The sequence below is a fragment of the Bos javanicus genome, chromosome 9 (assembly GCF_032452875.1).
Source record: "Bos javanicus breed banteng chromosome 9, ARS-OSU_banteng_1.0, whole genome shotgun sequence".
Lineage (NCBI taxonomy): Eukaryota > Metazoa > Chordata > Mammalia > Artiodactyla > Bovidae > Bos > Bos javanicus.
Window position 1 is genome coordinate 80,466,147 of NC_083876.1, and position 24,854 is coordinate 80,491,000.

At 39.8% G+C, this 24,854-nt stretch overlaps 1 protein-coding gene across 5 annotated transcripts in view; it reads left to right on the plus strand.

The window, feature by feature from the left end:
• Positions 1-491: 491 nt before the first annotated feature.
• AIG1 (androgen induced 1) overlaps positions 492-24,854 on the plus strand; it is a 271,524-nt gene continuing 247,161 nt past the window's right edge. Inside the window, exons 1-2 of one of the 5 annotated variants that reach the window (XM_061428170.1) lie at positions 494-721; positions 844-1,236. In XM_061428170.1, the coding sequence (XP_061284154.1) occupies positions 581-721; positions 844-846 (144 nt within the window). In that variant the 5' untranslated portion in view covers positions 494-580 and the 3' untranslated portion in view covers positions 847-1,236. Of the gene's footprint in view, positions 722-843; positions 1,237-24,854 lie in introns of those variants that run through there. The other 4 variants (XM_061428169.1, XM_061428165.1, XM_061428167.1 and 1 more) reach the window with 4 other exon arrangements.

Sequence of the window (24,854 nt, forward strand, 5' to 3'; positions counted from 1 at the left end):
AACTGGGTCCAAACGCAAGCAAGTCACAGGGGGCGGGTGGGATGCGAGGTGGGCGAGGGTTTACACCCCACGTGCACGCCTCCGACGGTGCCACTCGGCCAGCAAGTCCCCGAGCCGGACCGTTGGTCCACACTGGAGTCCCCTCCTTCCGAGCGGGTTTCCAGGTTCCGAGGCCCGGCCCCGCGGCCACCCAGCCCGGGCCGCGCTCCGTCTTCACCCGGCAGACGCCGCGGGCCACGGTTCCCGGAGCCCCATGCGCGCTCCCCGAGCCCCGGCCGCCCTCGGAGGCCGCCCACCCGCTCCCGGGACTCCGAAGGGGGTGTCCCCGGCCAGGTCTCCAGGGCTGGCGAAGGCAGCAGCAGAATGACGGAGATGACGAAAGAGCTGACGCCACGCCGCCCACCCGGCCGCCGCCGGAGCCCGCACACGCCGCCCCGCCCGCGAGGTCGCCCGCGCGCTCGCGCTCGCGCCGGTCCCGCGGGGCGCGCCCCGCCTCCTCCCGCCCCGCCCCGCCCGGGGTTCCCACGGCGCCCGCCCGCGCCCGGCGCCGTCCTCCCAGCCGCCCAGGCCTTTGGCGAACATGGCGCTTGTCCCCTGCCAGGTGCTGCGGGTGGCCATCCTGCTGTCCTACTGCTCTATCCTGTGCAACTACAAGGCCATCGAAATGCCCTCGCATCAGACCTACGGAGGGAGCTGGAAATTCCTGACGTTCATTGATCTGGTAAGGCCGCCCCCCTCCCCTACCCCTGCCTCCCCGCACCCGGAACCGGCGTGTGTTTGTGGGTGCGCCGGCATCTGCGCGCGTGCCGCCGGCATCCAGCCGCGTCCTCCCTTCTTCCCCAGTGACTGCGTCTCAAAGGCCCCGCAGCCCCCGCAGCAGTACCTTCGGAAGCACCCAGCGTTACCTGGTAGCTGGGGCACAAGTGCAGATGGGTCGAAGCCAGGTGGTGGGCTCTTTGGAGGGGAACACACACCTGCTTCTAAGAGGTGCCTTGGGAAGATTCTCCTCTTAGCAAATGGATCGGACGACCTTGATCAGGAGCGGCCTGAGACCCATTCGACCCCCAAGATGCTTTCCAGAGCACCTACCGTGGGATCAATTTGCAGCAGCTGGAAGATACTGGATATCTTCGAATGACTTGGAGCTTCCTCTGAAAGGACCAGAGTTGTCCTCACAAAGAAGAGAAAGCTCCTCAGAAAGAAGAGAAATCGCCTAATAAAGTTGTCTTCCTTTTATCTGTTTTTTTTTTTTTTTTGCCCCTTGTCACTAATTTACTTCCAAACTTTGTCCTCAGAAACATTAGAAGAGAAAGATTTTCCAAATGTATTCTCAGTGTGACGCTACACTTCTCCCTATCTTACCGTGTAAAAGTTCACAGTAGTTTGCATACGCAACTCCTCTGTTGGCACAACATCATGGCCTTGGAAGTTGTAGTTTGTTCCCTTTTTTATCGACAGCTTACCACTTCTGGCACTAAAAGGGCCAGAGAATCAGCCTGAGCATAAGACTCAATAAGGACATGGGGTGGAACCTAGGAACTTCAAGGTGATAGGTAACTAAGAAGAGCTCAAACACACACTAAAAGATGGTCAAGTACGAACAGAGAAAACAAAAGCGAGAAGTTCTAGGGACTAGAGAAAATGTAGAACCCAGTAAATCAGTCGCCAGAACTACCGCTACACGAGGTTCGCTGCACAAACGAGATTGTAATCTCTTATTGTTGACCCTTCATTTTGATGAAGAGAATTTGATACCTGTTTTGAGATACTTCCAAAGGCTGAGGATCCTTCAAAGAAACGCAGTTAACGGGAGTTTTGTGTAGAAATACCATTTTAAATCTGTATCTTGTTAGATATGTTCTGAGAGGAATTTAAGTCATTTTTTTCTCAGCACTCTCCAAACTGGGCACAAAGACTACCCAGGACATGGTGTTTCAGGGGTTTCAATTTTCAGTTCCTCAACTTCCAGCTCTTTCTTGAAACTGATCTGCCTCTGAACATGGCTATTGCCTGCCAGTTCTCCTTTCTTCTGCCCCATTCATCCAAGGCCCAAGCATGTGACAAGGCTCTGTGTTGTATTTATCTGTTCCTTTTACCTTTCAGAAGATGGACTGGTGTTACTAGAACTATCTTCATATTTGCTTGAAAAACGAAGTCAGGCTTGTCTTGACAAAAAAGTAGTCTTGGGTTGATTAGCTCATCCACGGGCCCTACCTTTTCTAATCTTCCATAGACTCAGTAAAACCTGCAGTCCTGAGGTTCTAATAAATATGGACCAGAGCATTAGAAATCATGTCCCCTTTCAACTGTGCAAACTTAAGTTATTTAGATGTTTGAACATTTAGATGTTATTTAAAAATATGTGCATAGATTTTCAGAATTCTTTTTTACTGGCTATATGAAGAAAATCTGTTGGATCACTACCTTATCCTGTTCTTGATCTCCCTTAGAGCTGGCCCAAGGAACTGCATTGAGTTGATACACTGATGAAAACCCCACCAGAACCATAGGAGCTGTGAACAGTTCTTAGAAGTAATAGACGTACTTTTGAGGGCATAGGAGAGAGGATCAGCAGGTGAGAGGGGTACATATTGAGGGTGTCATTAACCCGTGCAAGAGATGACACCTTCTCACACTGGCATGGCTTACTGTGTGTTACAGAAGAAGACTCACAAGAAACCATATATCTCTCATAACCTTTGTGTGACATCAAACTTTAGTAGAGCCCATCTGACTCTGCTTAAACTGTCATACAGTTTGTATTTTAGCATTTGGCGATTGGACCTGTCTGTTTTAAATAATGATAATCACCACAAACATGCTTTTGTCTATCAGAATTCAGGCCATGGATTCAAATTTGAAACTTTTACTTTGTTTCACGTTTAGATTCAGTTTGCATAGGGCCTTCAGCCAGTCGTTCAAACTCTATCTCTGTGGCTTTGGATTGAAATATAATAAATCCTTAGTCGAGAGTTCCTGTGAGAAAGTACAGTCTAGAATATATTCAAAGAAACACTCATGCAAAGTGTTATTCTTTTTGTTATTAGAGATTTAAAGTCTTTGGCGCTTAAGCATTGTACAGCTGTTTAAACAACCATCCTGTCAATCCCTAGTAATGGCATGAAAAGATTAGGCTACTATAATTTACTCATTTAATTTCTTATTTTTTTGTGTGTTTAAGAAAATAATAAACACTATTACTTCAGTGCTTTGGACATTTTTAATGGTTCTAAACACATTAGAGCAATTCTGAAAGAAGATTTCGTTTCTTAAAACTTCAAGGAAAAGGCCCTTTTTGTAGGCAACTTAGATCACAGAGAATCAAGACATTTATCCTGGTGGTCACACCTGATTCTGTGATCGGTGGCATCAGTTTACCAAAATGTAGCTCAGAAATTTCAGGCAACATGGATCCAGGAGAATATGGTTATGCAGCAATGGCCATTCCAGCCATATCTGTATCTTTCTTTGAGTATGAGAGTCATCCCAATAGAATCAGAGCTCATGGCTAAAAACTGAAATGCAAATTATTGCTATCAGTAATCTTATCCTATTATTGTTATTCCTTAAGAGCTTCGTTTCCTAGAATCAAAGAACAGTGAAGAGAACTGAACGTGCATCAGGAAAATTCAGTTAGTAAATGGAAATGGAACACTTGGCATGACAGGCAGAATAATAGACCACCCCCCCTCCAAAAAAAAAGTCTGCATTCTGATCCCTGAAGCCTGTAAGTATGTGAGGTTACATGGCAAAGAAATTAAGATTGCTAATCAACTGACCTTCAAAGAAGGAGGTTTATCTACAGTTTATTGCAGTTTATCTACGTTACTGCAAGGTTTCTTAAAAGTGAAGGGACGCAGAAGAGACGAATGAGTCGAAGGAAGATGTGACAGTGGAAGAAAGTCACAGAAAAATACAACATTGCTGGCTTTGAAGGTGAAAGAAGGGGCCAAGAGCCAAGGAATGTGGGAGGTGTCTACAGGCTATAAAGGGCAAGGAAATAACCCCTCTCCCAGAGCCTCCAGAAGAAACACAGCTCTGCTGACACCCTGATTTTAGTCCTGTGAAACCCATTTTGTACTTCTGACCTCCAGAACCATAAAATAATAAATCAGCATTTAAGCCACTAAACTTATGGTAATTTGTTGCAGCAGCAATAGAAAGCTTGTACACTTGGCTCTAAAGCCTGTGACCTAAAAAAAAGCCTTAAATGTTATTGTACTTATGCAAGAAGATAGTGACTTAGTTCTTTATGTATATTAGACAATTGGTTAATTTTAGTTTTAACCAAAATACAGGTTTTTCCCTTCTGAATCTGTGAAACTGCGCTGGGGAGACATACATGTGACAATGGGCAATGTAAGAATCTATAAAAGTGGAATAGCTTCAGAAAAACTAGCCCTTTTCTTTACTGTGAAGTATTTTAGAAATTATCATCGTGCAGCATGCCATGCCAGGAGGAATACTCTTAACTGGAAATAAACTGGAAAGAAAAAAATATTGAACTGACTACTGTTCAGATATTTTCGTAACCAGTATTACAGCTGATGAATTTTCTTCAAATGATGTAGATTCATTCACTTATTCGCTAATCAAGTAATTTCCCAAGTTATATAATAATTGACCCTCAACATGATAGAAATGAAGAATCAGAATCAAACCAACATAAATAAAAGAAAAAAGAAGCCCGATGTTGAAGCCTAAGAGTAGTACTGGAATACAGTGGGGGTTTAGTAAACATTTGAATAGACGGAATCTTTCCATGTGTTCAGTAAGTATTCTTTCCTTGTGTGTCCTCCTATAACCATTCAAAATACTGTGGATTTTTGGAAATATATCAATCAGAATTTTACTGAGCTCTATGTGATAGAATGTTTAAACCATGAATGAGAATCAACTTCTTTGAAAAACATGAACTGGACATTTGTTATAAAAAATTATTATAGACTTTGGATTTAAGACGCTTTGATTTTTAAAAATTGAAACAGAAATGTGATGATCTGGTCCCATTTGCTCTAGTTCGTGGTTCTCAGCGTTCTGAGGGTTATCATGTCCTGTGTGTGTGCATGCTCAGTTGTGTCCAACTCTTTGTGACCCCGTGGACTAAGAATACTGGAGTGGGTTTGCCATTTCCTACTCCAGGGGATCTACCGGACCTAGGGATCAAACCCATACCTCCTGCATCTGTTGCAGTGGCAGGGGGATTCTTTCTCACTGAACCACCTGGGAAGCCCTGTCATGTCTTAGGGCTCCATTATATTCATTATTTCTCCTGCACTGACTTTCCATTCATGCACAGGCAGAATGTTGGTGAAGCCCTACCTCCTCAAAGTGTGGTCTGAGGACCAGAAGTGATCTTACCTGGGAGCCTCCTAGAAATGTGGAACCTCTGGCTCTGCCCCAGACTTTCTGAAGAAGCATTTACTTGTTAATAAGATTATTCTGTGATTCTTTTGCACATTCCAGTTTGAAAAATACTGCTCTGGGCCACACTGTTTCTGTTTTGTCATTTACTATGGAATAGCTTGTAGAAAACAGCCTTCATACATTAATTCTGCCTACTGTATTTAAAACATTTAAGCATACTTCAAATATATTTAATTATGTCACTTTTATTGTGACATGGTTCAAACGATGTGAAAAAAATGACAACTTTAAGAGAAAGAGAAAAATATGTATTTGGCACCAAAGGTCCGCTGTTTGTTGCAACTGAGAAACAAATTTGGCTAATCTTCAGGGAAACCAAGTGAAAAAGAATACACATTTGACTGCATTGTCTCTTCTGTTGGAATAAAGGAAGTGTAAAAATTTATCAGGAAAAATACAATTCTTTCCAGACAACTGACTTTGCAAGGTTCTTTATCACTCAGCTAGTCATAAATGACCTTGGGTAGCATAGCAGATAATGCCTTTGATTATTTTCTAGCATATTATCTATGGAAATATTCTTATAGTTTTTTTTTTTTATATTATGATTTTATGAAAGCCAAAGGCATGGTCTTCTGTTTTGACTGGGTGAAGGCATTTTTGCAGAGGTTTAAGGTAATACAATCTGGATACTTATTTTTGTTATCTAAATCTGTTTTGCAAAAGAATTTAAGAAAACCACAGAGGGAGCAGGATAAATAAGAGCTCAGATGTGGAAAAGCTTGGGGTGTTCAAAGAACAGGAAATGGTCAAGTATACCTGGAGGACACATTTTTTTCTTTTAGACATGCTAAGAATTTTTGACCTTTAAAAATATTTAAAAGGGAGAATAAACAGCATAAGTATACTAAAGGATGCATTTGAGTTTGTCTTACATTTTCTTATATACTTGTAAGAAAATATTCTTGACTCTAGTCCATGGCTTAATTTCAAATAGGAAATAAAATATCTTGAGAGGAGAGTCTATATACCATTATGTAACAATGATATTTAGCTTTGCCAGTCAAAACCACATAATGCCATGTGAAGGCCAGTAGTTCATTGAGTAGTCTGAACAAAATTAGTCAGGTTTGTTTTGTTCAATAGTATACAAAGAGGGTGAAACTGCAATTTTTTTTTTTCAGTGCAATCAGACTTGACCCTAAATGCATATAAACTTCAAGGATTAAATAATGCTTTTTCCTAACCTGGGGGAAGAATTTTGAGTAGGATACTTTGCACAGAGTTCTCTTCCCTCTCTTTGAAAGTGTTTCTTTTGGATCAAACATAAAATAGGGGCCTGGATTTGTCAGAGTTGGGGAAATAGTTGATGATATAATCACTCATTCCCTTTCTTAGTTGCAAATGTTATTGAAATTACAGAGTCATCTGACCATGCTGAGGTCACTTCTTTTCCCATCTCTGCCATTCCGCGTATCTGGTATAACATTTAGCAAAATTGGTAGCTGCTCTTGAGGCTTTCATTTGTTTCTCTGTGTTCCCCTGAAATGTCACATGTTTCTGTGGAAGTGTGAACAATAGTACAGTTTTCCATATTGAATCAGATGTCCCCGTGATCCAAGCACACTTGGAAAAAATCTTACTGCTTAGGATTCCATAACAACATAGCTTGCTTTGTGTCTAGCAGTCTGTGGCTAGACAGTTAAAGGGCCCCTGTCTCCTCTGCCTGGTAGTCCTGCCAGAGGACAGTGAGTACAGGGCTCTCTCTATGCACACGAGAAGACCCCTGGAGCAGATCCATCATGGAGGGCAGCAGGGTATGGGATGTTGCTTTGGTAGGCTGGATCAAATAGGCTGATGGAGAATCATCAGAGAAATTTCTGGAATTCACCAGGTGGCAAGAATACTGTAATTTTGAATCTTGAGCAAATGGCATGTGTTCAAGACAATGCTTTAGAAGCATGAAATTCTAAAAAGTTGTTGAGATAATGGTTTAGCCCCTTGGTGTTGACTTTATATTTAGACCTGTCAGGATGTGTTACAACTTAACACTTTAATTTCAGATCAACACATAGCATTCCAGAAAATTTGTACAATTCTGTTGCATAGAATTCCATAGCCTGCGTGCATGCTCAGTCATGTCCAACTCTTTGTGACCCCATGGACTGTAGCCCACCAGGCTCCTCTGTCTATGGGATTATCCCAGCAAGAATACTGTTGTGGGTTTCCATTTCCTCTTCTAGGGAATCTTCCCAACCCAGAGGTCGAACCCGTATCTCCTGTGGCTCCTTCCTTGGCAGGTGGATTCTTCATCATTGAGCCACCTGGGAATCACGTAGCCACCACCACAATCACTTAAAAATATTAGAATATTTTCCTGTGATATCCCCTTATAGTCAAACCCTCCCCCTGAATCTTAATAACCACAAGTTTGTTTTCTGTCCTTATAGTTTTGATTTTTCTAGAAATACATATAAATAAAGCATATGGTATATAGCCTTTGAATCTGGCTCTTTTCATTTAGCATAATGTATTTCAGATTCTTTCACGTTGCTGTGTGTATCCACAGTTTGTTCCATTTTAATGCTGAGTAGTATTTCATGGCATTGATATATTGCTTTGTTGATTCACTGCTAAACTGAAGTGCATTTGGCTTTTTTTCTAGTTTGGAGTGATTGTAAGAAAAGCAGCTATAAATATTTGCACAAGTTTTGTATGAACATGAGTTTTCATTTTTTCTGGGAGTGGAATCACTTGGTTATATAGAATTATATGTTTAGCCTGATAAGAAACCACCAAACTGTTTTCCAGAGTGGTTATGTCATGTTGCACTGCCTTCAGCAATTTATGAGAGTTCCAGTTGCTCTGTGTCCTCGTCTGTGGGCATTGTCAAGTGTCTTCTACTTTAGCTGTTCTAATTGGTGTACAGTGTTATCTCATTGTGGTTTTAAATTGCATCTCCCTCATGACTAATGATGGTGAAGGCAATGGCACCCCACTCCAGTACTCTTGCCTGGAAAATCCCATGGACGGAGGAGCCTGGTAGGCTGCAGTCCATGGGGTCTTGAAGAGTCGGACACGGCTGAGCGACTTCACTTTCACTTTTCACTTGCATGCATTGGAGAAGGAAATGGCAACCCACTCCAGTGTTCTTGCCTGGAGAATCCCAGGGGTGGGGGATCCTGGTGGGCTGCTGTCTGTGGGGTCGCACAGAGTCGGACACGACTGAAGTGACTTAGCAGCAGCAGCATGACTAATGATGTTAAGCCTCTTTTCTTGTACATCCTTATCATATATATATCTTCTTTCCAGGTACTTGTTCAAATCTTTTGCCCATTTTAATAAAAGATTGTTTTATTATTGTTAAGCTTAGAGAGTTTTTGTGTATGCTAAATAGAAGTTCTTTGTCAAATATGTGATTTGCGAACGTTTTCTTGCTATCTGGGGCTATCTTTACATTTTGTTAGTAGAGGCAGTCCCCGATTTACATTGGTTCAACTTTATAGTTTTTTGATGGTATGAAAGCGTTACACATTCAATGAAAGTTACTCAGTGGTGGTGTCCAACTCTTTGTGACCCCATGGACTATACAGTCCATGGAATTCTCCAGGCCAGAATACAGGAGTGGGTAGCTGTTCCATTCTCCAGGGGATCTTCCCAACCCAGGGATTGAACCCAGGTCTCCCGCGTTGTTGGCTGATTCTTTACCAGTTGAGCTGCAAAGTCCTCATTTTACTTATAAGTGAGCAGTTATGAATGATCAAGGGCTCAGACTCTCCTCTAGCAGCTTCCTTTGCTTAGGCAGAAGGGAAAAAGGGAAAGGAACACTCTCATACAGAGGTGGATGTCACCAGAGTGAACCCCGCCATTCTAGATGTGAAGCCACTTGGAAATACAAGCAAGCCCGAGGGGCTCAGAGGGTTGGTTGGGACAGGACGCAGGTATTTAACATCTAGGAGCAGAGTCAGGAAACCAGCATTCACGTCCTGTCTACACTGTGCATTGACAGCAGAAGCCAGGGCAAGATGCTTTACTCTGCCGCCCCTTGCTTTGTTTATAAACATGTGATATGTAGTACGATATGCTCTTGTGATGCTGGGTAGGATAGCAAGCCTCAGCTCCCAATCAGCCACGGGGTCAGGAAGGCAAACCACTGATAACTTAAAACCATTCTGTATCCATACAGCCATTTGGTTTTTCACTTTCAGTAGATTATTCAATAAATTACATGAGACCTTCAACACATTATTATAAAATAAGCTTTGGGTTAGATTATTTTTCCCAACTGTAGGCTAATGTAAATATTCTGAGCGCGTTTAAGGCAGGTTAGGCTCAGCTATGATGTTTGTTTGGTAGGTTGTGCATATTAAATGCTTTTTCAGCTAAGGCAATATTTTCACCTTACCATGCGTTTGTCATGGTTGGATGCACCACACTTCGTTTAATCATTCATCCACTGAAAGTAATCTGGCTTGTTTCTACTTTTGAGCTATTATGTATAAAGCTGCTATGAACACTCATGTATAGGTTTTTATGTGAACATAAGTTTTTATTTCTCTGGCATACATGTCCAAGAGGGCAATTTCTGGGTTTTATCATGATTGCAATTTTAGTTTTAAAAGAAACTATCTAGGACCACAGAATGGCTATACCATTTTACATTTCCACCAGCAATATACGAGTGATACGTTTTCCCCTCATGTTGCCAGTTATATGGTGGTGTCAATATTTTGAAATTTTGGCCATTTTAACTGATGTGTAGTGCCCTCTCATTGTGGTTATAATTTGCATTTCTCAAGTGGCTAATAATCTTGAACATCTTTTCCTGTCTTACTTGCCATGTGTGTATCCTCTTTAGTAAAACAAATAGTATTCTTTTGTTAAATTTTACTTTCTGGTTGTTTATTGTTAGTATATAGAGATATAATTGATTTTTACATACTGACCTTATATCCTGACTTTGCTAACACACTTATTCTATGAGCTTTGTTGTGAATTTCTTGGAGTTTTTTTTTTTTTTATGTAGACAATCATATCATCTGCTAATAGAGACAGTTTTCTTCCTTTCTAATCATCATGCCTTTTATTTCTTTTTCATGTTTTATTGCCTTGTTTAAGACTTCTAATATGATATTCATCATATGTGTTGAGAGTGGATAGTCTTGTCATTTCACGTTTAGGGGGACAGTTTTTTGCACTTAAGTATAATATTAGCTATATATTTTTTGCATACCCCCTTTATCACGTTGAGCACAATTCCTACTATTTCTTGTTTCAATTCAGTTCAGTCACTCAGTCGTGTCCAACTCTTTGCGACCCCATGAATTGCAGCACGCCAGGCCTCCCTGTCCATCACCAACTCCCGGAGTTCACCCAGACTCATGTCCATCGAGTCAGTGATGCCATCCAGCCATCTCATCCTCTGTCGTCTCCTTCTCCTCCTGCCCCCAATACCTCCCAGCATCAGAGTCTTTTCCAATGAGTCAACTCTTCGCATGAGGTGGCCAAAGTACTGGAGTTTCAGCTTTAGCATCATTCCTTCCAAAGAAATCCCAGGGCTGATCTCCTTCAGAATGGACTGGTTGGATCTCCTTGCAGTCCAAGGGACTCTCAAGGGTCTTCTCCAACACCACAGTTCAAAAGCATCAATTCTTTTGCACTCAGCCTTCTTCACAGTCCAACTTTCACATCCATACATGACCACAAGAAAAACCATAGCCTTGACTAGACGGACCTTTGTTGGCAAAGTAATATCTCTGCTTTTCAATATGCTATCTAGTTGGTCATAACTTTCCTTCCAAGGAGTAAGCGTCTTTTAATTTCATGGCTGCAGTCACCATCTGCAGTGATTTTGGAGCCCCCAAAATAAAGTCTGACACTGTTTCCACTGTTTCCCCATCTATTTCCCATGAAGTGATGGGACCAGATGCCATGATCTTAGTTTTCTGAATGTTGAGCTTTAAGCCCACTTTTTCACTCTCCACTTTCACTTTCATCAAGAGGCTTTTTGGTTCCTCTTCACTTTCTGCCATAAGGGTGGTGTCATCTGCATATCTGAGGTTATTGATATTTCTCTCGGCAATCTTGATTTCCAGCTTGTGCTTCTTCCAGTCCAGCATTTCTCATGATGTACTCTGCATAGAAGTTAAATAAGCAGGATGACAATATACAGCCTTGATGTACTCCTTTTCCTATTTGGAACCAGTCTGTTGTTCCACGTCCAGTTCTAACTGTTGCTTCCTGACCTGCATACAGATTTCTCAAGAGGCAGGTCAGGTGGTCTGGTATTCCCATCTCTTTCAGAATTTTCCAGTTTATTGTGATCCACACAGTCAAAGGCTTTGGCATAGTCAATAAAGCAGAAATAGATGTTGATTTTACCTCTCTGTTAATGAGGAATATTTGTCTGTAGTTTTTGGGGTGTTTTTTTTTTTTTTTTTGGCCTGACTTTGTTAGTATTATAATGGTTAGCCTTATTCCTCCTTGATGTTCTAGAAGAAGACTGAGTAAATTTGATATTACTTCCTCCTGAAATTTGTGATAGAATTTACAAGAGAAAATCACTGAGCCTGGAGTTTTCTTTGTTGAAAATTCAATTTGGTTGATTTCAAGACATAGGACTATTCAGGTTATTTCTTTTCTTTTGAGATGTGGTAGTTTATATCTTTCAGGAAATTGATCCGTTTCATCTAATGTCAACATTCTCTCCTTTTCTTTCATTGTCTTTAGGGTCTGTAGTGATAACGAAAGTTTATTCCTGTTATTGGGAATCTGTATCTTTTTTCTTCATTAGTATGGCTAAGGACTTCTCAGTTTTGTTTATTTTTTCAGAGATCAGCTGTTGGTTTCATTGGCTTTGTCCTGTTGTTTTTCTTTTTTTCAGTTTCATTGATTTCTGCTCTTAAACTTTATTACTTTCTCCCTGCTGTTTGTTTTGGGTTTAATTGGTTCTTCTTTTATTAGTTTTCTAATGTGGAAACAGGTTATTTATTAAATTGAGTTCTTTTATAATATTTAATACTGCTTTAGTTTCATCTTACAAATTTTAATACGCTTTATTTTCATTGTCATTCATTTTAAAATATTTTAATATTTCCTTTGAAATTCAAAAAATGATTAAGACTTCATTTTTTTAGAGCAGTTTTAGGTTCACAGCAAAATTTAGGAAATGTAGGGAGGTTTCCTGTATACCCGTTGCCCTCACCAGAGTCTTTCTATTTTACAATGGGTTATTTAAACATGTGGTGTTTAATTTATACATTTTTGGCTATATCTCAGATATGTTTCTGTCATTTTTGTAGTTTAATTTCATTCTGATCAGAAATCATTTTCTGCATAATTTCACTTCTTTTAAATTTGTTGTTTGTTTTTATGGCCTAGAATATGGACTGTCATGTTAAATATTCCATGTACACTTGAATGTCAATTACATTAAGTTAGTGAATAATGTTGATCGGATCCCCTACATCTTGCTGATTTTCTGTTTGACTACTCTCTCATTAACTGAGAGAGGAACTCTGAAGTCTCTGAGTGTAATTCTGGGTTTGTCTACTTCTTGTTTCAGTTTTCCTTCACATATTTTGGGGCATATATTTTGTTAAGTACATATACATTTAGGAATGCTGTATATTTTGATGAATTATTTGTTTCATGGTTATAAATATTCTTCTTTTTCCTTGATAATTTTTCTTGTTCCAAAGTTTGCTTTGCCTGATACTAACATAACTTTTCCAATTTTCTTTTGATAAATGTTGGATTGTATATTTTTCATCCTTTTACTTTTTTATCTATAGTGACATATTTAAAGTGGATTGTTTTGTTGACAACATATTGAGTCTTATTTTTAAATTTAATTTGATAATCTCTGTACTTTAGTAGATACCACGTACATTTAATTATTGAAATGATTAGATTTAGATCTGCCATTTATTATTTTCTTTTTCTGACCTTTTTTTTTGTTCCCTCATTCCCCATTTCCTGCCTTCTACTAGTTTATTTTTTAATATTCATTTTAATTTCACTATTGGCTATTTGGATCATCTCTTTGTATTATTATAGTTGCTGTTCTTTGGATTACTGAATACTCAACTTACTTTACATACTCTAGAGTGAATAGTTTACCATTTCAATTAAAACATTCCAACCTTATTGCTTCACTCACCCCACTTAGTTGTCATAGTAAGTACACCCACATAACTTGAGAAATCCACAGACAGTGTTATAAGTTTTGCTGTCAAGTCAAACATTCTAAATAACTTGGTTGAGTAAAATAGTCTGTTTATTTACCCAGATATTTACCATTTCTGTTGTTCTTCTTTCAGCCCTTGTGTCCACATTTCTGTCTGATATCATTTCCTGTAAGCCTGAGAATTTTTTTTAGTATTTCCTTAATATTGGTTCTACTGGGAACAAATTATATATTTTAGTTTTCCTTAATCAGAGAGTTCCTCCTAATTTTGTTTTCAGTCTCAAAAGATATTTTCGCTGGGCATAAAATTCTGTTTAATTTTTTATCACTTGAAAGATTTCGTGCCACTGTCATCTGGCGTGATTTCTAATGCGAAGTCTGCAGTCATCCAAACCATTGCTCCCTTGAATGTAATGTGTTATTTTCTGCTGGCTTGCTTGAAGTTTTTTCCCTTTGTCTTTAATTTTCAACAGTTTGATTATGATGTGTCTGGCCATGTTTTTATGAGTTTACCCTATTAGGAATTTGCTAAAGAGCCTCTTGATGAAAGTGAAAGAGGAGAGTGAAGAAGTTGGTTTAAAGTTCAACATTCAGAAAACAAAGATCATGGCATCCAGTCCCATCACTTCATGGCAAATAGATGGGGAAACAGTGGCTGACTTTATTTTTCTGGGCTCCAAAATCACTGCAGATGGTGATTGCAGCCGTGAAATTAAAAGACGCTTACTCCTTGGAAGGAAAGTTATGACCAACCTAGACAGCATATTCAAAAGCAGAGACATTACTTTGCCAACAAAGATCCATCTAGTCAAGGCTATGGTTTTTCCAGTGGTCATGTATGGATGTGAGAGTTGTACTATAAAGAAAGCTGAGAGCCGAAGAATTGATGCTTTTGAACTGTGGTGTTGGAAAAGACTCTTGAGAGTCCCTTGGACTGCAAGGAGATCCAACCAGTCCATCCTAAAGGAGATCAGTCCTGGGTGTTCATTGGAAGGACTGTTGTTGAAGCTGAAACTCCAAAATTGGCCACCTCACACAAAGAGTTGACTCATTTGAAAAGACCCTGATTCTGAGAAAGGTTGAGTGCAGGAGGAGAAAGGCACGACAGAGGATGAGATGGTTGGATGGCATCACCGATTCAGTGGACATGGGTTTGGGTGGACTCCAGGACTTGGTGATGGACAGGGAGGCCTGGCGTGCTGCGGTTCATGGGGGTCGCAGAGAGTTGGACAGGACTGAATGACTGAACTGAACTGAACTGAACCTCTTGAATCTACAGTCTTTAACCCAGTTTGAAAAGTTTTCAATGATTATTTCTTGAAATATTTTTTCTGCATCCATCTGTCTCTTTTATCTCTTCTCAGACTCCATTGATATAAAGATCATACCTTTTGATTATTGTCCCACAAATTTCTGAGGACTTGGGATTTTTTTTCCCCCCAGTCTTTTTTTCCTTTCTGTTCTTTAGGTTCTGTGATTTCTATTGATATATCTCCTAATTCAGTGACTATTTCCTTTGTTATCTACATTCTGCTATTAAAAATATCCAGTGAGCTTTTAAATTTCAGCTTTTGTCTTTTTCAGCTCTAAAATTTCTTCTTTTCTTCATAGCTTCTACTTCTCAATTAAGCATCTCTATCTTTTATTCTTTTAAACAGTGTTCACCTTTACCTTATTCAGGATTGTTGAAGAGCTGCTCTAAAGGTCTTGCGTGATAATTCCAACATCTTTGCCAACCTGGAATAAGTATTTGTTAATTGTCTTTTTCCTTGAATGTTGATCAGATTAATGTCCTTTGGAAAATGGTTTTCTGTTTGATTGTTTAGGAGGCAATCAATCAATTTAGGTTCAACCTTCATATTCTGTCTCATAGTGGTTCTGATGTCAGCTGAAATTTCAAAAACTGTGCCCGGATATTTGGATCTTACTGGAGCTTATACCGCTCAGGAGTTAGTCTAGAACTAGTGTAATGGTTTCTATGGTAGTTTATGTCTTGACACCTCTGCTGAGCCTCTTTAGGTTTGTTCTGGTCAGGTCCAGGACTTATGTTAGTTCATAACACAGGCTTAGGAATTGCTTCTTTTCATCTGTCTTCTCTCCATGATTTCTCCCATGCTCTACAACTCTCACATGCTCTTTTTCTTGGTTCCTCTGGTCAGAAGGATGGAGTCCTCTCAGAATTTTAGCCTCCCATGCCGTTGTGCAGCCTACACAATTGGAACTTTCTTATAGACAAGCAGCAGGAGAGCCCTTTGTAAGAAGGTCTTTTCCCAGTTCCTCTGGCTAGAAATATGGGCTTTTCTTGGGGTTCAGGTACCTGTGCTGTTGACAGTGAAGCTCTCTATCTGGAGCCTGGGTTCAGAGCAAAGCTGAGAGTGAAATAAAAGGTGAAAAAAAATATTCACAGTCTCCAGCACACAAGAGTCATTTCCCCAGACCTCTGGCTGGGAAAAAAGCGATTCTCCTGGAGTTCTGGCTGTCTGTGCTTGCTGCATAATTCCAGGATTCAACTTACCCTCAAGTCAATTCTAGGTGAGAAAGGACAGTAAAGCTCCATGAGCCTGACACATTATGGATCTTTATTTAAGTTTTCCCTCTAATTCCTGATACATCTGGTATGTGTACTTTTCAAAGTCTTCAGGTAGTTGGTTTTTGTATTTTGTTAGGAGCCATGAAATTAAGATGCTTACTCCTTGGAAGGAAAGTTATGACCAACCTAGATAGCATATTCAAAACAGAGGTATTACTTTGCCAACAAAGGTCCATCTAGTCAAGGCTATGGTTTTTCCAGTGGTCATGTATGGATGTGAGAATTGGACTGTGAAGAAAGCTGAGCGCCAAAGAATTGATGGTTTTGAACTATGGTATTGGAGAAGACTCTTGAGAGTCCCTTGGACTGCAAGGAGGTCCAACCAGTCCATTCTGAAGGAGATCAGCCCTGGGATTTCTTTGGAAGGAATGATGCTAAAGCTGAAACTCCAGTATTTTGGCCACCTCACGCGAAGAGTTGACTCATTGGAAAAGACTCTCACGCTGGGAGGTATTGGGGGCAGGAGGAGAAGGGGACGACAGAGGATGAGATGGCTGGATGGCATCACTGACTCGATGGACGTGAGTCTGAGTGAACTCCGGGAGTTGGTGATGGACAGGGAGGCCTGGCGTGCTGTGATTCATGGGGTTGCAAAGAGTCGGACACGACTGAGGCTGATCTGAGGCGCTTTAGTTGTAGTCAGTGGGAATGTTGGGCTGCAATCAGCTTTCTTCATCTTGGCTGACACCAAAAACAGCTTATGTATCATTTTATTACCTGTTTTCCACCTAGAATATTTTGTAAATAATTCCTTGTCAGCGTACGTTCTTCCATAACATCATTTTTAATGACTGCATATTCCTTCCTATGGGAATTTATATTATTGATTGTCTTAGTGAATATATGGATAGATAAATCTTTAGATACATCTGTGATTATTTTCTTAGGATAAATTCTTAGAGGCAGAATTGATATTCAAAGTCCTTAAAAGAGTATCTTAACTTTAGGTCAATCAATTTATAGTCTTTCCAATATTTAGAGTATTTGTTTCTCTATTAATGCTAACACATTTTTTATGAATAGAAAGATAATGCCAGTGATCATTGGAGGTACTTCAGCCCCACAGTTTCCTGTCTAGGAGATGCTCTGCAAATATTTCATGACATTATCTCATAAATATAAGTGATTAATTGTCTTTGACTGTTTATAAAACCCAGTGGTATTAGATACATTTAGTATGGGCTTATAAATGCTTAACGGAGAAGGCAATGGCACCCTACTCCAGTACTCTTGCCTGGAAAATCCCATGGACAGAGGAGCCTGGTAGGCTGCAGTCCATGGGGTCGCTGAGGGTCAGACACGACTGAGCGACTTCACTTTCACTTTTCAGTTGCATGCATTGGAGAAGGATATGGCAACCCACTCCAGTGTTCTTGCCTGGAGAATCCCAGGGACAGGAGAGCCTGGTGGGCTGCCGTCTGTGGGGTTGCACAGAGTTGGACATGACTGAAGCTACTTAGCAGCAGCAGCAGCAGCAGCATAAATGCTTAAGGCAAATATAAATCTTTAAGTGCCTAAAGATTCCATGGTAATTAGGATGGAATTGACATGGCTGAAGTGAGCAATATAGCTTTCTATACACTGTAATCATGGGTTTGCTTGTGCATTCCATTCATCTTGCATTGAAATTGTAATTTAGCTGAGTCATGAATGATTTATTAGATTCAGATTGAAAAGTCAACATTAGGAGTCCGGGGAAAGTGTGTTTGCTGTAGCATTACCCATCTTTTTCTTTGTAATTACACTTACACATGTTGCTATTTCTAAAAAGACATATAAACATTCCTGTCTGACTCTTTGCAACCCCAGGAACTGTGTAGCTCATCAGGCTCCTCTGTCTATGGAATTCTCCCAGCAAGAATACTAGAGTACGTTGCCATTCTCTTCTCCAGGGGATCTTCTTGACCCAGGGATCAAACTCGGGTCTCCTACATTGTAGGAGATTCTTTGCCATCTGAGCCACAGGGAAGCCCTACATGAACATTAAGAATTCATATAGAATGGGAAAATATCCTCTTCTAGAATATTAAAGCATTGTTCTATACCAGAGTAGATAACTTCTGTATCAGCCCAGGCCCTTCAGAGAAAAGAGATGGGATGCTTAAACTGAGTAATTTAAGTGAATTTAGGGAAGGAATGGTTTACAAGGGTGGACAGGGTATAGCGAAGTCACACACAACAGCACAAAACTTGTGGCCTAGTAATAAGGGTAGGTTACCACTGCAAGGCCTGAGCAGTGACCTTTGTTTCTCATCCAGCCTGCAAAACAGAACAAATATCCCAAGGTTCTTTTTCTTTCTCTGTCTGATTTTCTGCCAGTACTCCTTGTCGGTTAAACACTACAGGAAGTCAAAGGGTAAGAAAGCCTCTTGATGCAGTGCACAGCTATCTACCGGGGTGCATATAGGAAAAATTATGGAATTTAAACCCCCTACCACAAGTGCATTCAGATGTCTCTGGTTAATATGTAACCTTTTGTATTTAATGAAGGAAAATTTTTGTCTCAGAAGGTATTAATTTATAGTTGAATATAGAAAATGATCATTCTTGACATATGAAATTTCTTAGCAAAATACACTATACATTTACTGGAGTATATGCAACATATTATACCTATTAAATAGAGGTGTTATAGCATAAGAGATGAGTGCTTGTGTTTAGAAGTCAGATTGAATTTGAATCCCAACCTTTTCATCTGCCAGTTATCTGACTCTAGGTAAATTTATTCCCATCTCTAAGGCCTAACATTGTTATTGCTGTTGGTTTTAATTTATTAAATGGGAATGATAATAGTATCCATCACATAGAGTTGTGAGTATTAAATGTATTAATGTTTGTTAATTGCACAACCCAATGCCTGGCACATATCAGTTAGTTAATAAATGCTCTCTTCTTGTTGTTCAGTCACTAAGTTGTGTCTGACTCCTCGGGACCCCAAGGACTGCAGCACACCAGGCTCCTATGTCCTTCACCATCTCCCAGAGTTTGCTCAAATTCATGTCAGTTGAGTCAGTGATGCTATCTAACCACCTCATCCTCTGCCTCTCTTTTTTGCCTTCAGTCTTTCCCAGGATCAGGGTCTTTTTCAGTCAGTCGGCTCTTTGCATCAGGTGGTCAAAGTACTGGAGCCTTAGCTTCAGCAACAGTCCTTTCAATGAATATTCAGAGTTGATTTCCTTTGGGATTGATTGGTTTGAACTCCTTGCATTCCAAAGGGACTCTTAAGAGCCTTCTCCAGCACCACAGTTCAGAGGCATCCATTTTTCAGTGCTCAGCCTTCTTTATGGTCCAACTCTCACACCTGTACATGACTACTGGGAAAACAATAGTTTTGACTATATGGACCTTTGTCAGCAAAGTGATGTCTCTGGTTTTTAATATGCTGTCTAGGTTTGTCATAGCTTTCCTTCCAAGGAGCAAGTGTCTTTTAATTTCATCACTGCAGTCCAAAATTCCACAGTGATTTTGGAGCCCAAGCAAATAAAATCTGTCACTAATTGTTTAATTTAGCATTTGGAAAGAATAGAGAATTCAGTGATTAAGTGCACAGGCTCTCGAGTAAAATCTCCTGGGTCGGCAGCCTAGTCCTGCCTCTGAGTCTTTCCTTGGAGAAGCCACGTTTGGTGACCTCATTTCTTCATCAGAAAATTGAGAATGATATGTATATCATCCTCAATTTTCATTATATATATATATGTATCTATAATGAAAATTCATAATAATATAAAAAATTTAGAATTAACAGTCAGCCTGGTTTCACAATCTGAATGGGTAAGTCCCATGAAAGCTAGTGAAATTATCTACAAATATGTAATCAATAGCCCTCCATATTTGCTGGTGTAAAACCTAAGATAATAGTACTGAAGCTGTTTTCCTGTTTCTGATTCAGGGATAAAAGTGTCTGGAAAGATTTCTCTTTTTTTATTCACTTTTTCTATTTTATTTTTAATTAACATACACTAAATTTGATTTTTTGTGTATATAGTTCTGTTTTAACACATGCATAGATTTGTGTACCTGCCACTGTGATCAAGATACAGAACACTTCCATCGTCCCATAAACTCCATCATGCTATTTATTTGAAGTCCACCCTCCCCCAATTCCTAACCACTGTTCCCTTCTCCATCACTATATTTTTACCCTTTCAAAAATGTCATAGAAATAGAAGCATACAGTTTGTAATGTTTTGAAAGCACCTTGGAAGGACTTCTTTATTCCAGTGGTGTGGATCTGAAAAGTGGCCAAAGTGAGGCCTAACTGGTGTCTGTAGAACCCAGAAAATAAGTAGGCAAGAAGGAAGTAGGAGAAAGACTAACAGAAGTGCATTGCATCCTGAGAAATTCATATGCACAAACCAAGTGGTATAGGTTTCAACTAATAAGCAGTAGTGTGCTCTTGGATTTATAGTTTCTTTTTCATGAACTCCATTACTTCAAAGTGATAGAGAACCAACCCATGAGTGCAGCAAAATGCCTTCTCAATGGGCAAATGCTCACTACTTGGAAGGCTTACAAAATACTACTGAACTGAGCTAAAATTATACATATACATTATTCAGTTCAGTTCAGTTGCTCAGTCGTGTTAGACTCTTTGCGACCCCATGGACTGCAGCACACCAGGCTTCCCGGTCCATCACCAACTCCTGGAGCTTACTCAGCCTCATATCCATCGAGTCAGTGATGCCATCCAACCATCTCATCCTCTGTTGTCCCCTTCTCCTCCCACCTTCAATCTTTCCCAGCATCAGGTTCTTTTCTGATGAGTCAGTTCTTCACATCAGGTAGCCAAAGTATTGGCGTTTCAGTATCAGTCCTTCCAGTGAATATTCAGGACTGATTTCCTTTAAGATTGACTGGTTGGATCAATACAATAATAATTATAGATTGTATTTGACCATAATTCTGGGACTAGAGGAGCACTGAAGAAAAAGAGTGACCCTCAGATTAATCTACATATATTATCTGTTGGAAAAATATTAGTCTTAGATAAATCTTTTTGTTGTTGTTCCAAGCTGAGTAAATAGAGAAACAACTTATATACAACCCTTGAAAATTATTGCATAACATGGGAAACTGGAGAAGGAAATGGCAACCCACTCCAGTGTTCTTGCCTGGAGAATCCCAGGGACATCGGAGCCTGGTGGGCTGCCGTCTCTGGGGTCACACAGAGTTGGACACGACTGAAGCAACTTAGCAGCAACATGGGAAGCAGAAGTGAAAGTGAAAGTCACTCAGTCTCTGCCACCCCATGGACCCCTTGGAATTCTCTAGGCCAGAATACTGGAGAGGGTAGCCTTTCCCTTCTCCAGGGGATCTTCCCAACCCAGGGATTGAACCCATGTCTCCTGCGTTGCAGGCAGATTACCAGCTGAGCTGCAATGGAAGCCCAGGAATACTGGAGTGGCTATCCTATCCCTTCTCCAGGGGATCTTCGTGACCCAGGAATCGAACCGGTGTCTCCTGCATTGCAGGCGGATTCTTTACTAACTGAGCTACGAGGGAAACAGAATATCATCCTAAAAACTCACAAGAGGAGCATGCTAATAAAGTTTTTTTATGCTAGGAAACCAAAAATGTGGTTAATATAAAACTGTTCAAAATCCTCAGACTCATTAGAATGAATAGTATCTAAGAAACAGAGTACAAGATCGAAAGTTGAGAATGGAGAAATGAAAAGACAACAGAAATGAAAAGGAAGGTGGGTGACAGAACATTAATTGCAAGACTCTAAAAATGCAGTGGCAAAACAGCAGGGCCAGTAAAAACCAAAATTGATATTGTGGAAAATCAGATCAGTGTGGTGGAGAACAAGCTAAAGAAATTCTCTCAGAATTCAAAAGAAAAAGGAAAAGGAACTAAAATAATGAAAATGAGGCTATAAGGTGGGAAGAATGGAAATTCAATAACAATTGTTATTTCTGAAAAATAAAACACAGCAATTAGGACAGAAATAATAAAGCAAAATAGAAAAAAAATTCCCAGAGCTGAGAGGAAAAAGGTCTGAGTATATGGATTGAAATGTTCATATTTCTCAAGCGAAATAAGTAAGAAATGACACACACCTGGACTCATCCTGGCAAAGTTTGTGATTTAAGATAGTTATTAACTATCATGTAAATCTCCATGCATGAAAAACAAAATAAAATATAAAGAGTACTTTTAACAAATTACCTGCTATGGAGCAAATATTACGATACTCTGAGTCATCTAAACTTAGCGTCTGTCATTTAGACTGCGGATTAAAGAAAGTAACAGGGAAACACCTACAGAATTTTGAGGAGAAAATGATGTGATGTAAAATTTCATGTTCAACCAAGTTATCTTTTCAAGTTCTGGCAATTGACATTTATTATCAGTTATGTCAGATTTCATAAAATCCTACCCCTATTTACCTCTTCTTGTTTTTTAAATTCTATTTATTGCTGCCTTTGAGAGAGGAATTAAAAATGTAAAATTCAGGAATGAAGTAGGCACAGTATAAAATTTGTCCTTGAAAATGATGAATTTTAAAGTTTAAAAAATTTGTTAGTTTTTCTAAAGTAGCAAGGAGTAGTGGAATAGTTAAAAGCTAAAATGTCACTAAGAGAGACTTGGCCAGTAATCTAGCCTGAGTTAATGAAATCTGAATTATATATTTTTCTTTTTTTTTTAATATAAATTTATTTATTTTAATTGGAGGCTAATTACTTTACAATATTGTATTGGTTTTGCCATACATCAACATGAATCCACCACGGGTGTACAAGTGTTCCCCATCCTGAATCCCCTCCCACCTCCCTCCCCGTACCATCCCTTTGGGTCATCCCAGTGCACCAGCCCCGAGTGTCCTGTATCCTGCATCGAACCTGGACTGGTGATTCGTTTCACATATGATATTATACATGTTTCAGTGCCATTCTCCCAAATCATCCCACCTTCACCTTCTCCCACAGAGTCCAAAAGACTGTTCTATACATCTGTGTCTCTTTTGCTGTCTGACATACAGGGTTATCGTTACCATCTTTCTAAATTCCATATATATGCGTTAGTATACTGTATTGGTGTTTTTCTTTCTGGCTTACTTCACTCTGTATAATAGGCTCCGGTTTCATCCACCTCATTAGAACTGATTCAAATGAGTTCTTTTTAATGGCAAGAGCTAATTACAATTTGGATATACTTATTAAAGTAGTCTCTCTGCTTGGAAGTATTTGTCCAGATTAGTTCTTGACACTCTAATCCAGAAAGTAGCATTAGAGGGACTTCCTTGGTGGCACAGTGGTTAGGACTTCACCTTCCAGTGCCTGGGGTGGACGTTCGAACCCTGGTCAGGGAGCTTGATGTGGACCATTTATAAATCTTTACTGAATTATTTTACAATATCGCTTCTGTTTTATGTTTTGGTTTTTTGACCATGAAGCATGTGGAATCTTAGCTCCCTGACCAGGGTTTGAACATGCTAATCTGGACAAATACTCCAAGCAGAGAGACTACATTAATAAGTATATCCAAATTGTAATTAGCTCCTGAAAGTGCTAAACTGAGCAGTGTTGGTTTTGCTGCTTCCATTGCAGTTTATGCGAATGAATGTAAATTGATATACCTAAACTGGCTAAATCACCTTTTCTAAGTCTTTACAATGCTTTCCATTGGTCAGTTTCAAAGGCAAATAAGTATAGTCTTAGTTGCTGCTGCTGCTGCTGCGTCGCTTTAGTCGTGTCCGACTCTGTGCGACCCCATAGATGGCAGCCCACCAAGGCTTCCTGTCCCTGGGATTCTCCAGGCAAGAACACTGGAGTGGGTTGCCATTTCCTTCTCCAATGCATGAAAGTGAAAAGTGAAAGTGAAGTCGCTCAGTCGTGTCCGACTCTAGCGACCCCATGGACTGCAGCCTACCAGGCTCCTCCGTCCATGGGATTCTCTAGGCAAAAGTACTGGAGTGGGGTGCCATTGCCTTCTCCTAAAATGAGAGACCTCTGTTGTCCAGATTGCTCCTCTCTTTACTCTTAAATTCTGATTTCAAATGAATTAAAAAACAAACCAAAAAAGAAGGTAAGATCCTTGTTTTGTCTGTAAGTAAAACTTAATCTTGAAGCCTCACTATATAAATTTCCTTGGACTAAGATTTCACCTCTGTGCATACTACCATAGCACTATAAATACTATATAATGGTCAACAAATACTATATAATAATAATTGATTGGAAGTTTTCTTAATGACTTCCCTGTCTTCAAAAAGTAACTTTAAAAAGGAATATCCTTCAATCTAGACATGGTCTCTATCAAATATAAGTTAGAAATTAAGTTTATTACATGTGTTCATATGTGCTCAGTCGTGTCCAATTCTCTGCAACCCCATGTACTGCAGCTTGCCAGGCTCCTCCGTCCATAGGATTTTGCCAGGCAAGAATACTGGAGTGGGTTGCCATTTCCTTCTCCAGGGAATTTTCTCAATCCAGGAATTGACTCAGGTCTCCTGAATGGGCAGGCAGATTCTTTACCACTATGTCACGTGGAAAGCCCTATATCATAGATACTATGTAACACATTCACAATTGCTTCATTCCTACTTTACATTTTTACTGAAGGGCAACCTAGAATTATCATTCTAAATGAATTTTCCTTCTAATATTTAAAATTTCTTCATACGTTAAAGAAGTTAAACTCTTGACTGTAATAAACACATTTGAGCCAATTTCTGTTTGCCATAGGGAGCCATTTATGATGTGA